The 14,096-nt window shown below is 55.4% G+C and overlaps 3 protein-coding genes across 9 annotated transcripts in view; 2 read left to right on the plus strand and 1 right to left on the minus strand.

Moving 5' to 3' along the window:
• CD1H11orf80 (chromosome D1 C11orf80 homolog) overlaps positions 1-3,508 on the plus strand; it is a 95,569-nt gene extending 92,061 nt beyond the window's left edge. The window contains exons 15-16 of the mRNA XM_030332495.1: positions 2,975-3,162; positions 3,260-3,508. Coding sequence (XP_030188355.1) covers positions 2,975-3,162; positions 3,260-3,325 — 254 coding nt within the window. The 3' untranslated portion in view covers positions 3,326-3,508. The remainder of the gene's footprint in view (positions 1-2,974; positions 3,163-3,259) is intronic.
• Positions 3,509-3,554: 46 nt separating this feature from the next.
• RCE1 (Ras converting CAAX endopeptidase 1) lies at positions 3,555-6,649 on the plus strand. 2 transcript variants are annotated; one of them, XM_030331692.1, is made up of 8 exons: positions 3,555-3,739; positions 3,876-3,978; positions 4,072-4,155; positions 4,386-4,464; positions 4,992-5,159; positions 5,288-5,359; positions 5,631-5,693; positions 5,978-6,649. In XM_030331692.1, exons 1-8 carry the CDS (start codon positions 3,555-3,557, stop codon positions 6,211-6,213), a joined length of 990 nt encoding a protein of 329 aa, XP_030187552.1. In that variant the 3' UTR covers positions 6,214-6,649. The 2 variants fall into 2 exon arrangements, with proteins under 2 accessions (XP_030187552.1, XP_032450825.1); XM_032594934.1 differs by lacking the exon at positions 3,555-3,739 and having other exon boundaries at positions 3,895-3,978; positions 4,076-4,155.
• A 1,831-nt stretch (positions 6,650-8,480) lies between these two features.
• Positions 8,481-14,096, minus strand: part of PC (pyruvate carboxylase) — a 101,818-nt gene continuing 96,202 nt past the window's right edge. For all 6 annotated transcript variants that reach the window (XM_030331686.1, XM_030331689.1, XM_030331688.1 and 3 more), the window contains 11 exons: positions 13,195-13,339; positions 12,746-12,835; positions 12,434-12,655; positions 11,791-11,947; positions 11,073-11,313; positions 10,673-10,922; positions 10,225-10,469; positions 9,959-10,138; positions 9,636-9,884; positions 9,191-9,331; positions 8,481-9,108 (listed from right to left, as the gene is read on the minus strand). In XM_030331686.1, the coding sequence (XP_030187546.1) occupies positions 8,860-9,108; positions 9,191-9,331; positions 9,636-9,884; positions 9,959-10,138; positions 10,225-10,469; positions 10,673-10,922; positions 11,073-11,313; positions 11,791-11,947; positions 12,434-12,655; positions 12,746-12,835; positions 13,195-13,339 (2,169 nt within the window). In that variant the 3' untranslated portion in view covers positions 8,481-8,859. The remainder of the gene's footprint in view (positions 9,109-9,190; positions 9,332-9,635; positions 9,885-9,958; positions 10,139-10,224; positions 10,470-10,672; positions 10,923-11,072; positions 11,314-11,790; positions 11,948-12,433; positions 12,656-12,745; positions 12,836-13,194; positions 13,340-14,096) is intronic.

Genomic DNA, 14,096 nt, shown 5'->3' on the forward strand with positions numbered 1-14,096 from the left:
CTGGAAGCTACTCCTGGGTACAGAATACCATCTCAATCTTGATGTATGTTATAGGGAGTTGTCATTGTGTGTGATATGGTGGTGATTGTACTGGTCTTTTCCCCCTCTCCCTCCAACACTTACACAGCCTTCAGAGCCAGCAGTGGCAGAGAGATGTGTGTATGGCCGGAAATAACCATAGCCACAGGTGCCTGAAACTGATAGTGCAGGTGCCAGGCACCTGCTCTTAATTCTGAAAACAATCTTATGATGTAGTGTTACTATTCTCATTTTACAGGTAAACTGAGACATTTACAGAGAGGTCAGTAGACTCACCCAAGGTCACACAGCTAGTAAATGGCAGAACCAGAATTCAAACCCAGGCAGTCTGGCTCCAGAGCCAAGACTAGCAGGGATGCACCATCAAACAAAACAGAGCCTGGGCTTGTGGGAATTTGGGGACTGACTTCAGCACCTATACTTTGTTGGTAAAATTCCTCTTTCCAGGGTCACAACTACAACATACTGCATGATGTCCAAACTTAGGCCTGAGAGGTATTCCTGAATCATTCTGTCTGTTGAACCATGTTTCAAATGTTGTGGGGGCTGTTGGCTACTGAAAGAACCCTGCAGTGAAGGCTGTCATAATAAAGCAAAGAATCTATTTTTATACATTAAGATTTGGAGATTTAAAAGAATGAAAGTATACCACATTCAAGTCAGTATTTATGTAGTGAAGAGTAAAAGAATAAGTACTTCCCTTAGAAGGGAGAAATTAACGTTCTATCCAGCACCTTCTATGGACCCAGGGGGATGCTAGGCTTTTCCAGTGACCCCTCTGACAGTGACCCTTTGGTATGGGCAGCAGTAGTCCCCTTTCACAAGAGACAACCCAGACTCAGGCTGGGTAGAGTGCTCTCCAGGAAAATAATCTGAATTTCAGCCTATGCTTTCTCCACTGCAATATAAGCCTTAAAATCTAGGCATTTATTATCTGGTGAACCACCCCCCCCCCCCCGCCTCCCCAGAAGACTGCTTGAGCTGCTCAGCTTTACAAAGTTGCAGCTCCAGTCACCGTCAATCCTGTGTCCCACCCACATGGGCAGTTCTGCTAAAGAAAATCACTGAAAGTTGGATGATGCCACCATACATCCATGGTCCATTTACTGGTGGCCTCCAGCTATCGGTCCTTTGTGTCGTCTTTCTGGCCTCATCAGCAGCTACTCCATTCTTTCAATAATCTACCCAGTCTCTGACTCCTGTCTTAGCCTCCTGCTTCACACTTAGTGCCCAAGCTGTATCAGCATGGGGATCCATCCCTGCTAGGCTCAGGGGTGGCATTAGCCCTGTTGCTTTCTCAGGATCTGCTTGCATCAGCCATCACTTCTGCACCTTCAGTTTCCCTTCTGAGGTCCTTCCTCTCAGCAGGGCAATCTCTTATTACTTAAAAAGAAAATCTCCCATGATCTTGAACTTTTTCCATTTATTTCTCTCCATCACATCTCAGCCAGGGTTCTCAATCTGGCTCTCCCTTTCTCCTTCCCAATCTCCAGGGCACTTGCTTCTTCTGTAGCCTCTCTTGTTTGGGAAGGCTTTGTATTTACCAAATTGTACATTTATCTTTACCATACATGAACTATTTACAAAACTCAGCACTGTAAAATTGTGACTTACGTCATTCTTCCCTCTGAGTGTTCTCTTTACCTTCCTTTGGCCACCCCTAAACTGTGCTTGTATAGCACTTCTTCCCTCGCTGCTCTCTTCCATCCCAGGCATTGAACCTTACATCTGGGCTCAAGACTCCCCAGTTGGCATGACCAGCCCAGGCCTCTCTGGAGTGCCAGATGGGAGATTTATCTGCTCACTAGGCAGGTCCATGCGGAGGTCCCATTGTTACCTCTACCATGATTAACAGCACCACTCCTTACCCAGTTTTTCACATTTGAAATGAGATTTACTTAAGATGCCACTCATGATCATGTACCACACCTCCTATTCTGTCGCCAAGACCTGTCGATACGGCCTCATGAATATACTTCTGACACCTAGTGTCAGAAGTGGTGCCTCCATCCATCCATCCATCCCTGCTGCCTTCCCTCTCCTGGGTTCTTAAAGTCTTGCTTCTAATTTGACTCTAGCCAACACCTTTGACAGAATAATCTTTCTAAGATACAAATTAACAATGTATCTCCAGTGCTTATTAAAATTCTTCCCTGCCCACTTTCTACAGTAAGAATCCCTGTTCTTAAGTCTTCTCTGATTCGTACTAACCCCTTCAGATTCATCTCCTAGGAGCCCCCCCCCCCCTTTTGCATTTTATGGAGGATACTAATTAATGCCTTTGGGTATTTGCCTCTTTCCACCTGGAATTCCTTTCCTCTTCCTTGTTGGTCTGGCATTTTTCTCTTTATCCTTTAAAACCCAGCTGAGACATCTCAGGGAAACCTTTCTCCACCTCTAGGAATGGTTAACAACTTCTTTCCGTGTTCTGTCCCTGGGCTTTGTACACACTTCTGAATCCCTTCTAGCATGAATGAGTTTTACCCAGGGAGCAGTTCATTGAGCTACATTCCCAGGACCTGCTCAGAAAGAATTTATGGATCCAAACTCCCTTTAAATTTGCACAAGTGCATCAGTTAATGGTAGGGAGGGTGCCAGTGGGCACTGCTCAACGCAGTGTGAGCTACGAAGGGAGGGGTGAGGCTGCCTTTCAGGCAAGGGGATCACAGCTTGGCAGGGAGGGAGGAGCTGATCTGTGCAGATAAAGAATGAGTGGGTGCAAGACCCAAGTGAGGATGGAAACCAATCTGCAGCCTCGCCCTGTAGGACCGGGGCTGCCGAGTTTTGATCCAGACGGACCTGATGAAAGGAATTTGAGATGGGAGGGCTAAGAGAGCCGGGACCAGCTCCTCCCTTCTCCCAGGTGTCTTCAGCCCCAAGGATCTTTCTAGCACTGGGCCGTGGGCGTAAGGTAAGTGGGCTTGTTTTCGTCTAGGAACCAGCGAGCAAGTGGAAAACAAGAGGCTCAAGAGGGGCAGCCTCCGGCGGGGCATGGAAGAGACGCAGGCTTTCCACTCTGCCAGGGCCCCGAGCCAATTAGAGGCCGCCGCGCGCCGCACAGAGCCTGCAGGGGCCTTCCCGACCCCTAGCGGAAGCAGGGCGAGCCCTGCGGGCGGCCTGGAGGTAACCGGGCGAGGGCCGCGCAGGTGATGGAGCAGAGGGAAGGCGGAGACGGCCACTGCCGATGGGTCCTCACCCCGAGCTTCCTTTCCTCCCGCAGGACTCGCTATGGCTGCAGGAGGTCTCCAATCTATCCGAGTGGCTGGATCCCGGCCCTGAGCCCTAAGCTAGGGTGATCTCCCCATGCGCCCACGCCCGCCCGGTAGCTGCCGGGGCAGCGTGCTGTCTGTTGTTCAATAAACCTGCTCCGCGAGCGCAGCTTCTGCTTCAGTGTCGGGGGCGGGGTCAGGGGCGGGGCTCCCGCGCTGCCGGATGACATCACTTGCACTTGCGGCAGGCGCGGGTCGAGCGGCGGCGGGATCGCGTCACTGGTGCGCGCCGCGGCTCCGGGCGCGATGGCGGCGCTGGGCGGGGATGGGCTGCGCCTGCTGTCGGTGTCGCGGCCGGAGCGGCAGCCCGAGTCAGCAGCTCTGGGCGGCCCGGGCCCTGGGCTGTGCTGCTGGGTGTCTGTGTTCTCCTGTCTTAGCCTCGCCTGCTCCTACGTGGGCAGCCTCTACGTCTGGAAGAGCGAGCTGCCCAGGTGCGGGGGCTGCGCGCGCGGCCGGAACCCGCGCCTCCGCGAGGCGGGGCTGTGGGCGGGGCTTGGGCGATCCGGGGGCGGGGCCGCGCTGTCCAGAGGAGGCTGTGGGCCCTTGAACTTACTGCCCTCTCCGTAGGGACCACCCTGCAGTCATCAAGCGGCGTTTCACCAGTGTGTTGGTGGTGTCCAGCCTCTCGCCTCTGTGCGTGCTACTCTGGAGAGAACTCACAGGCATCCAGGTGCGAAGGAGGCGGGGCAGAGGGCAAGAGGGGGAGGATCTCAGGGGTCTGAGAGGAGACAGCAAGACTGATGCCTCCTTTCCTGTGGCTCAGCCAGGCACATCCCTGCTCACCCTGATGGGCTTCAGGCTGGAGGGTATTTTCCCAGCAGCACTGCTACCCCTGCTGCTGACCATGGTGAGTACTTGTTTTATTTTTCCATTTGTTAGCATGACGTTCCTTTCTGTGTGTGTGCGTGTCCATCTTTTGACTGATGGGCGACAGAAATTGTGAGATGGCCCTTGGGTATGCCTGAGTGGGACATCCTGGCTAAGAATAGGAAGCTTTAAGTGTTACGAGTTTTCTTCTGGGTTAGGGTAGTGGGACTGTGGCTTAAACTATTTCTGTGATTGCTTTTTTGTCCCCAGATCCTTTTCCTGGGCCCACTGATGCAGCTCTCTATGGATTGCCCATGTGACCTGGCAGATGGTTTGAAGGTTGTCTTAGGTGAGTCCTAAGGGCTGAGAGAAAAAGCAGGCAGCCCAGCACAGTGGGGAAAGGGAATAAGTGGCCTCATAGTGAGTCCTGGACATGAGATGTAGGAGATGTTATTGGTTTCCAGATCAGTAAAATGGGAACATGTAACAGATGACCTGTAAGAGTTGGTTTCTGAAATCCAAGGAGGCTCCTAGGAACCCCCAGCAATACTTTGTGTGGACTAAAATGCGTTGTTCCTTCCTCCCCTAATCTTTGGCTTCCTCAAACCAGAGCTGGTCTTGGGTTCTGGTTTTAATGTTTCCAGAATTTGCTACCAAAATACCTTGCTTCAGCTATTCATGTCTTTTCTTTCAGTTCTCGAGACACTGTTTTATACTGCGTGTGATAACAAAGCTTGACTCTTAAATGTCTCGTCAGGAGTATTTATGTCTGAGTTTGTCAAGGGAAAGGCTGTGGGAGAAGGGTCCCCTGGGGCCTCTAGGAGTTCTTTGTTCCATACCCTGTCACTGATTACTGGTCCTGAATCCCTTCCTTAGCTCCTCGCTCCTGGGCCCGCTGCCTCACGGATATGCGTTGGTTGCGGAACCAAGTGATTGCGCCCCTGACAGAAGAACTGGTGTTCCGGGCCTGTATGCTGCCCATGTTAGCACCATGCACGGGCCTGGGCCCTGCCGTGTTCACCTGCCCACTCTTCTTTGGAGTTGGTAAGTTTGCCTAACCTGGTTCTGTTGAGATGTTGCCAGCATGAGAGCCAAAAATGGGATTTGGGGCAAGGGTGTGGCATATAAGGCAGGCATAGAGGAAGGTGACATGGTTCTCGCCTTCCTTCCAGCCCATTTTCACCACATTTTTGAGCAGCTTCGATTCCGCCAGAGCAGTGTGGGGAGCATCTTCTTGTCTGCAGGTGAGTCTTAGAAAGCTTGCCTGGGGCAGTCCTGGGTTAGGGTGTGTAGGGGTGTCCCTCATAGCCATTCTGGAGGAAGAATTGGGAACAGAGGGATGTAGTATTGGAAGGGCCCCTGGCCATGGGAGTTGGGGTGTAGAGGACAGCCATAGGTGCTGGGGCAGGCAGCCACTGCCCTCAGGGGGAAGGGGAGGTTTCTGGCTGATGGGTGTGCAGTGCTGGGACTGGAAGAGCATGCAGGTGTGGTCACTCGAGGCCTCCCCGTCTCCAGCGTTCCAGTTCTCCTACACAGCTGTCTTCGGCGCCTACACTGCTTTCCTCTTCATCCGCACAGGTTGGTCCTCAGTCTCTCACGGGTCCCTGGGGACTCGGGCCCACAGGAGTGGGTGGGAATACGGGAATGCTGTGTTTGTTGTAGGAGTGACAAGTTTCTTCTACTATGGTGTTTGAAACAGGCAGAGCCAGGGCTCTCAGTCTGGTGAAGTCTGAGAGGTGGAAGGGAGCAGAGGCCATGTGGTGTGTGTGGGCGGTCATTGACTTCCTATTTCAGGGATGTGGGTGATTGGCCCTGGGAGGCGGTGGGGCTGCTCCATGAGCTACTCTGTCTCCCCTCCCTAGGACACCTGATTGGGCCGGTTCTTTGCCACTCCTTCTGCAATTACATGGGCTTTCCTGCCGTTTGCGCAGCCCTGGAACATCCGCAGAGGCGGCCCCTGCTGGCAGGCTATGCCCTGGGTGTAGGACTCTTCCTGCTTCTGCTCCAGCCCCTCACGGACCCCAAGCTCTACGGCAGCCTTCCCCTTTGTGTGCTTTTGGAACGGGCAGGAGACTCAGAGGCTCCCTTGTGCTCCTGACCCATGCTCCCGTACATGCTCCTACGAACTCTCACGGGCTCCCCAGCCCCTCCCTGTCAAGGGGTACTACAGGGGAGGAGCTGGCTGGGGTCCCCGAGATCTCAGGAATTTTTGTAGGGGATTGAAGCCAGAGCTAGTTGAATCCCAGGGACCAAGAGAGAGGAGCAGATATCCAAAGGGTGCAACCCCTCTCCAAAGGGGGTTGAGGAGCAGCTGGGAGTGAGGGGACAAGGGGCAGGTCCCAGGAGCCGTACACTCCCTTCCTCACTTTGGACTGCTGCTTTTCTGAGCTCCTCTGCCCCCCTCTGCCTCTGAAAAGCTGCTCGGGGGTGGAATTTACAAAATCCCTCCCCCCAACTTCCCAGGGTTTTCTCATTGTCTTTTTGCATCAGGACTTTGTATTGAGATACTAAAGAGATTTAACTTGGGTAACATGGCCTTGGACCTTTGAGAATCAATCTGTTTGGGGTCTTGTGAATGTGCCCACCACCTGTCTTGGCTACCTTGGACACTGACCACTGGGCGGGTCAGCCTGGGAGGCACAGTTCCCTGAAGTGAAGGACAGGATGGGGTCCTCTGGCTGCCTTCCTCCTTTCTTAGCCATGCCCCAAGTTGTAGCACATGGGGTTCCAGGACTGCAGGTACCAGTGTGAACTCAGCTCATCCTGGGGCCTGTGCCTTGGCTACTAGGGTCAGGGGATGGAACGTAGGGCCATGACCTCAGTGATGGAGTCTCCAACCTGTATCCTCTGAGAGAGCAGAGGGTCGACTGTGGGGCCTCTACCAGGACCTCTCCAAAGTCTACCAGCCTCACATTACACAGGAGAAAATAACAGGTCCAAAATGGTAGAGGAACCAGCTCACGGTCACCTGGGTAGTAGAGGCTTTCCTGGCTCTCTCTGCCTTGGGTCTCTGCCACCATGCTGCTTGTCTCGTCCCTAGAGGAACTCAGAACAAAGGCTGCAGCCCTGAGAACAGCAAGGACCCTGCCAAACAACACTGTAAGTCAAGATTCTTTCTTAGACTCTTCTAGTGTTGTACCTGCCCATCACCTTCTTTTTAGAATGGTTCTCATATTTTCATTCCCTTGCCCCTGGGATTTTTTAATTTTTGAAAGGATATACTTTCAGGTCCCACTCTAATCTCAAGGAGGCTGTCCTAAGTCTTGTTCCCTGAGGCTGGTGGTTGAAAGGAAATGGATGTGCAGTCACTCCCCAGGCACCCCCAGCTTGGCTGTGACTAAACGACATTCATCTGGATCTAAAGTCATCTTGATAGTCACACACCTGCCTTGCTGTGGAGAGCCTTCCTGTCCTCCCAGCCTGTGTAGCAGCTGTTGGGGAGGCAGATGGGGTATGGGGTGAGTATGGGGCTGTTTCAGAGGGTACCTTTGGGATCTTGGTGTCCAAAGAGGAGGAAGCCCAAAGCTGCCCCCCAAATTAGGTTGTGGTACCTGAGGAGCACTGGGTTGGCCAAGTGCTGGGGACATACTGCCTGCCTGGTCCCCTGAAGGTTGGGAGATCCAAGCTCTGCTCCTCCCCTTCCTCATGCTACTGCTCAGAACTACGCAGCACCCCCATTTCACCTCACCATCGTCACCTCCCCTGTGGAGGTTGAGGGTGGGTAGCAATGCAGGGTTGCCAAACCCCCTGCAGGTGACAGATCCTCCTGAGAGCTTGCTTATGGGAATGGGCGGGATTAGATCTTGAGACTGTCAATCCAGTGCTGACCTCCCACTAATATCCTCCCCCAAAGGCTCCCACATCCAAGGGTTTTTTGCCAATCTCCCGGAAACTGGTGCCTGTTCACATCCAGTCCTGAACTATTGAAGTGGCATGCTGGCCCTGAGTTTAGGAAGTAAAGCAGTGTGGCTGGAAGCAAAGCAACTCCACTGACAGCTTGGGTGTGGACCCTCCTCTGCCTCTTACTAGCTCTGGGGTCCTGGATAAGCTATTTAACTTCCTGGGACTCCCATTTGTGTCCACAAAATGTGATTGATTCCCTGAGTTAATGGGTGTTAAATGCGTAGAACAACACACCCTTGTCCAAGCTCTCCATGCAACTAGCTAATCCTAATTGGGGTGTATATACCATAGGCACTCTATAGTGGCTGAAACCAAGGCCACTACTGTTCTCCCCTACCCTCCAAGGAGGATACAACAGACCTGCCCCTGCCATGGGGAGTCCCAAGAGGCAACCCTGCCCCTATGCTGAGTAGTGCTGGGGTGGGGGGGGAAGGCGGGGGCTGCACAGGACCCAACATGAAGGGCAGGGGAAGCCAGTTTTATTGAGCAAAGTTCTCAGGACTTGGAGCCTAGCTCTTCCCCCAAGAGGTAGGACCCCTAAATTTGCTCCCCTGGGTCTTAGGCCCACCTACACCACCACCTGTAGTCTCCAAGTTGAGGACCCTTATTTGGCAAGAGATGAATATGTGAGCAGCTGTCCAGCAGGGAAAAGACAGATGGCTGGGGGAAGGGAATGTGCCACAGCAGGCAGTGCGTCTCCTGCCACAAGCAGCTGAGGACAGGAGCTCCAGGGCTAGGCCTTTCTGCCCTTGGGCACTGGCTGGCCTGGGCCTGCCCTGGCAGCTCAGTGTCTATTGAAGGCTTGGGGTGGGTATGGCCAGGCTGCCAATCTGGGGCAAGATCACTCAATCTCCAGGATGAGGTCATCGCCCTCCAGTGTCATGTCTGTGGTTACGTGGACCTTGCGGACAGTGCCCTCCATGGGTGAAGTCACTACAGTCTCCATCTTCATGGCGCTGAGCACACACAGGGGCTGGCCCTTGGCCACCTTGCCCCCAGCTGCTACCTTGATGTCTATCACCTTCCCAGGCATGGGCGCCCCGATCTGGCCCTTCACATCCTTCAGAGCCTTGGGGTGGAAGTGCATCTCCTGCAGACAGGACAGAAGGAGGAGTGGTGAGGCACAGGCCCTACCTGTTCCCACCGCCTGGTTGGCCCTAGCAGGGCTATACCTTCATGGCCTGAGTGTCCTTGACCAGAATGGACCGCAGCTGTCCATTGAGCTCAAAGAAGACCTGCCTCTGGCCAGCGCGGTTCAGGTCACTTATAGCCAGGGCTTTGATGTGCAGTGTCTTGCCCCGCTCCAGCTCCACCTGTAGGGAGGGCATGCAGGCTCAGAGCTGGTGAGGCGGGAGGGGGTGGGGCGGGCAATAGAACATACAGGTCTCAGTAGAACAGCCCCCTGACCCTGTCCCAGGCAAGTCCCCCAGCCCTGGGTCTCAGCTCCTCACTTGTAAAGGCCTAACCTCCTGGTTCCTCAAGAGTGCTTTTGGGTACAGCTTGTGAGGCCAAGTGACAGCCAAGCCAAAGCCTGGAGCTCTAGATGTGCTGGTGTCCTTAGGGATGCAGGGGCAGGGGTGCTGGGGTGGGGCGTAGATAGGTGCCAGAGCCACTGACCTCAAACTCCTCTGCAATTTTGGGTCCCTGCAGGAAGAGGCGGGTATTGAGGCTATCCAGGGGGCCAAAAGTAGCTGTGAAGTCCTTGAAGTGTGCAAAGACATCGGGGTATATGGCTGCTGAGAGCACATCCTCTGGTGTCACCTCCTCCCCGTGCCGTTCAATCAGCTCCTTCTCCAGCAACTGCAGATCCAGTGGAGGGAGGGAGGCTCCGGGCCGCCCCTCGACCCTTGGCAGGTCCTTTAGCACCTGGGGAGCAAAGCAGGGTCAGGCCTAACGCCTGTAGCCAACCCCCACCCTCACACTGTACTGGGCCTTCCTACCTTAGAGCGAAGGGGCTCAGGGAACCCCCCGTGGGGAATGCCAATGTAGCCCTGCAGGAACTCTACCACGGAGCGGGGGAAGGACAGCTCTTCTGCTTGGGCTTCAGCCTCTGCCCGGCTCAGCCCATTCTGCACCATGAACTGGGCCAGGTCCCCCACGATCTTGGAGGACGGTGTCACCTGAGAAGAAAAGCCCCCTGGGTTAGGATGCTTGGTACCTTACAGGAGGTTCAGAGGCAGGGATGAGATCACTGGGCCTAGCTCACCTTGATGAGGTCGCCCAGCATCTGGTTGGCCTCCACGTAGGCCTTCTTGACCTCCTTGAACTTGGAGCCAAGCCCCATGCTGTGTGCCTGGAAGTGCAGGTTGGTGTACTGGCCCCCTGGGATCTCATTCTCATACACATCCGAATTGCCAGACTTCATGGTGGCCGTGCAGTCAAAGGCCGCATACAATCCCCGGGCCCCCTCCCAGTACTCACTGTAGTCAAACACGCGCTCCAGGGGCACCCCTGCAGGGAGGCCAGGAAAATATGCCAGGTTCCCAGGTGCTCCTCCCAGGACCCCAGAGCCAGCTCGGGTCCCATCTCAGATGTAGGTGATGGAGGGTAAGGCCAGCAAAGATCATCTGGATTCTAGGACAGGCCAGACTCTACTGGGACTACTACGGGCCATGGCTGTGAGGGAAATGGCCATGGACTCCTGCCATTCCTACCTGTGTCCATGGGAGTCCCTCGGGTGCAGGCCACCAGGGCCCCCATGCTGGGCTGTGAAGTCATCCCAGACATGGAATCAGCTGCCACATCTACCACATCGGCCCCAGCCTGGGCACAGGCCAGCATAGCTGCCACACCTGCCCCTGATGTGTCATGGGTGTGGATGTGCAGCGGGAGGTCAGGGAAGCGGTCCCTGAGGGACCTGACCAGCATGGTGCAGGCCACTGGCTTTAGCAGCCCTGCCATGTCCTGGGGCAAGAAGAGAGACATGGTCGGGTAAGGAGGGGGTGTGACACGTATGTGGTAGGGGATATGAGGGGGACATAGTGGGGGAGAAGGGGAAGCTGGGAGAGGTGGGGAAGGGGCAGGGGGACTCCTGGGACAGGTGGGTCCAGGCACCTTGATGCACAAGATGTGGGTGCCAGCTCGAACCAACTCTTCAGCCAGGCCCATGTAGTACTGCAGTGAGTATTTGGTGCGGCTGGGGTCGGCCACGTCACCCGTGTAGGAGATGGCGGCCTCCACCACACCGCCAGCATTGCCGGCTGCCTCCATGCCCAGTAGCAGATTGGGCATGTAGTTGAGGGAGTCAAAAACCCGGAAGACATCCATGCCGTTCTCTTTGGCCACCTCACAGAACCTGAGTGGGTAGAAGAGCCCAAGGGTCAACCCCATCCCACTCTCCCCTGTACATCCCTCTCTGGCTCTGACCGGGCAGGGAGAGTGGTGAGCCCGTGTGGGGGCACCCCAGTGTGGACAAGGCCTTCTCTGGGGCAGCCTGGGCTGGGCAGGTCCCCTCAGAGGCATCTGGCATGGAGCAGGGCTGTCCTGCCCTAGTCATGTACAGTGCAGCTCAGTCTGCCCAGGTCAGAAGAATCAGGGATTCTTTGCAAGAGTGGTGGCCTGAGGGAGAAGGAACACTGGACAAGGAGTCCTGAGGCTTCTGCTGCCCCATGAGCTAGAAGTTCTTCAGTTCTCCAACTAGAATTCTGCACTTCATGAAATTTCCAGATAGCAGCTCTCGCTGGATACAGCTACTGAGAGACTTAAGTGTCAAGCTCTCCGTGGGAAAGCGCAGGCCATTGCAGTGTGTCTGCCCACCCAACCCCAGGCTCACTTGAAGACCACATTGTCGGGGTAGTTGGTGTAGCCCACGGCGTTGGCCCCCCGCAGCAGCATCTGGAACGGGATGTTGGGGATGAGCTCTCGGAGCTCCTGCAGCCGCCGCCAGGGGCACTCATACAGGAAGCGCATGGCAACATCAAACGTGGCTCCTGCACGGGGACCAAGAGGCCCAGGTCAGCCCCTCACTTCCCCGGGCCCCCGCCACACCCTGCAGCTCTGCAGCCTGAGCCTCTAACCCGGACACCCTCGCACTCATCTCCAGGATCCTTCACATTCCTGTTCCAACCCCTGGAGACTTCCCTCTGCTGAGGGTAGCTCAGGATCAGTGTCCTCTTGCCCCCTTTCACAGGGTACCACCCTGCCACCAGTTCTCCATGCTAGAACAGGCTCGTGGCTCCTCTCTGACCCTGAGCTACTGGGATCTCAGCTATGCAATCTCATGCCCAGCAACCAGGCCTGCCCAAAGTGGGCACGAGTCACTGCTGAACAAATGGAACACCATGCCTTGTTCGCTTCTCACTAGTTTCCTCAATGTTAACATTTTAGCTTCTCCTCGAGTGGCCAGTGGTGGGGCCACACTGGATACCCAATTCCTTCCAGGCGCAGTCCCACATTCCAGCCCTCCTCCAGCCTACCTCCCCAGTTCTCTATGCTGAAGAGTTTGCTCAAGTTGTGAGCAACATAGGGAGCAATCTTTTTGAGATCGTGGGTTCGCACACGAGTGGCCAGCAGTGACTGGTGGGCATCCCGGAAGGTCGTGTCCATCAGCAGCAGCCCCTGGTGGTTCCGCACAGCTCGAGCGAAGCCCTCGGGCCCCTCCCGCAGCAGGATGTCTCTGAAACCAGCTGGGGGTGGGCCTAGGGCAGACCTGGGCATTAGCACCCATCCCTTCAGGCAGCAACCTCCTCTTTGCCTCCCCCACAAGTTGGTAGAACGAGCTCACCTACCTATGGGCACTGCAGGGACAATGGGGTCTGTGGGGCTGGGACTGGCCTTGACGGGGATCGGGGTGGTTGGGCCGTTCACCATGACATGACCTAGGGAGAGAGTGGGAAGTGGGGTCAGGACAGGCTGGGGAAGAGTCTTGAGTTGAGGGCAGGAGTAACATTTAGATGGGCCTGGGGATGAGAGGTTCCTCCAGGATCCCAAGTCCTCTAGTTGACCCCTGCCCTCTCCAAAGCCAAGGCCTCCTGGGTCCAGGCAGTGGGAACCTACTAAGGGCTGCATGGGTGGAGAAGGGGGCATCCCTGTGATCAGGAGCAAGGAGGGTGAGCAAGGTGGGAGGGTGCAGGACCAGAATGAGGACAGGGACAGGGCATGCTAGGAAGCTCTTCTAGGCAGGGGACCAGGAGCGAGGCATTTGAGAGAGGAGAGAAGGGCAGTCTTGGGGCCAGACCGAGGTAGTGCAGCAGCTTCTGGGCCCGGTTCTGTGCAGGCCGCAGCTGGAATAGCTCCGGGTTCTCATCGATGAACTGGGTGTCCACGGTGCCGGCCAGGAACTGCTGGTTGTTGAGCACATTCTGCAGGAAGGGGATGTTGGTCTGCAGAATAGAGGTGGGTGGGAGGGCATCACCATGGAGCACGGAGGGGGAAAGGAGAGGCTGAAGGCGCCACCCTGGGCCAGCACAGCTCTCCAAGTTCCCCAGAATACCATGCTGAAGTCTGAGGCCTCATCCCTCTGGAATGACATTTCCCCATCTCACCAGCCCCCTATTCTGGCAGAGTCCCTTAAGCTGTTAGGGGGATGAGCCCACTTCCTCCCCCCTTGCTCACCCCAGAGCATGTGCTGAATCACCTCCTCCTTCATCAGGGATCTGGAAATAAGCACCTTCCCACCACACACTCTAGAAAACGGGTCAGGCCTTTCTCATAGCACCATGACATATTATGCAGCCATGCTTCTTGAAACATGTCCCTACCTTTGCCAGCTCCTCCTCTACCACCCCAACAGCTACACTTTGGTATCCTCACTGAGGGCCATCCTTGTGGCTAACTCCCGTGGGCCCCTTCCCACCCTTCGCTTGCTAACAGCTCCCACCTGGACATTCTTGCCCTGGGCTTCCAAGACCTCTTGCTCTCCTTCTCCTCCCCGGTCCCCACTGGGGGCTCCTCTCACCCCTGCAGGATGGAGTTCTCAGAGCTGTCACTGGGCCTCTTCTCATACAGGACACTCCCTGGGTGGCCTCATCCTGGGCTTCCAGCTCCAGAGCCAAGACCCTAAAGCGGAAATCCCTCCTGGGCACCTCTCCTTGTGTGGCCCTCACACAAGCTCATCAAGTCCAAAGTCGGCTTCCCTCA

Source organism: Lynx canadensis, chromosome D1, assembly GCF_007474595.2.
Source record: "Lynx canadensis isolate LIC74 chromosome D1, mLynCan4.pri.v2, whole genome shotgun sequence".
NCBI classification, from domain to species: Eukaryota; Metazoa; Chordata; class Mammalia; order Carnivora; family Felidae; genus Lynx; species Lynx canadensis.

Excerpts from the sequence above, each read along its gene's own strand:
- RCE1 (XM_030331692.1), top strand. The coding sequence starts at position 3,555 with ATGGCGGCGCTGGGCGGGGATGGGCTGCGCCTGCTGTCGGTGTCGCGG. Across the intron at positions 5,360-5,630 it reads GAGCATCTTCTTGTCTGCAG|CGTTCCAGTTCTCCTACACA; the intron begins GTGAGTCTTAGA and ends CCCCGTCTCCAG. Across the intron at positions 5,694-5,977 it reads TTTCCTCTTCATCCGCACAG|GACACCTGATTGGGCCGGTT; the intron begins GTTGGTCCTCAG and ends TCCCCTCCCTAG.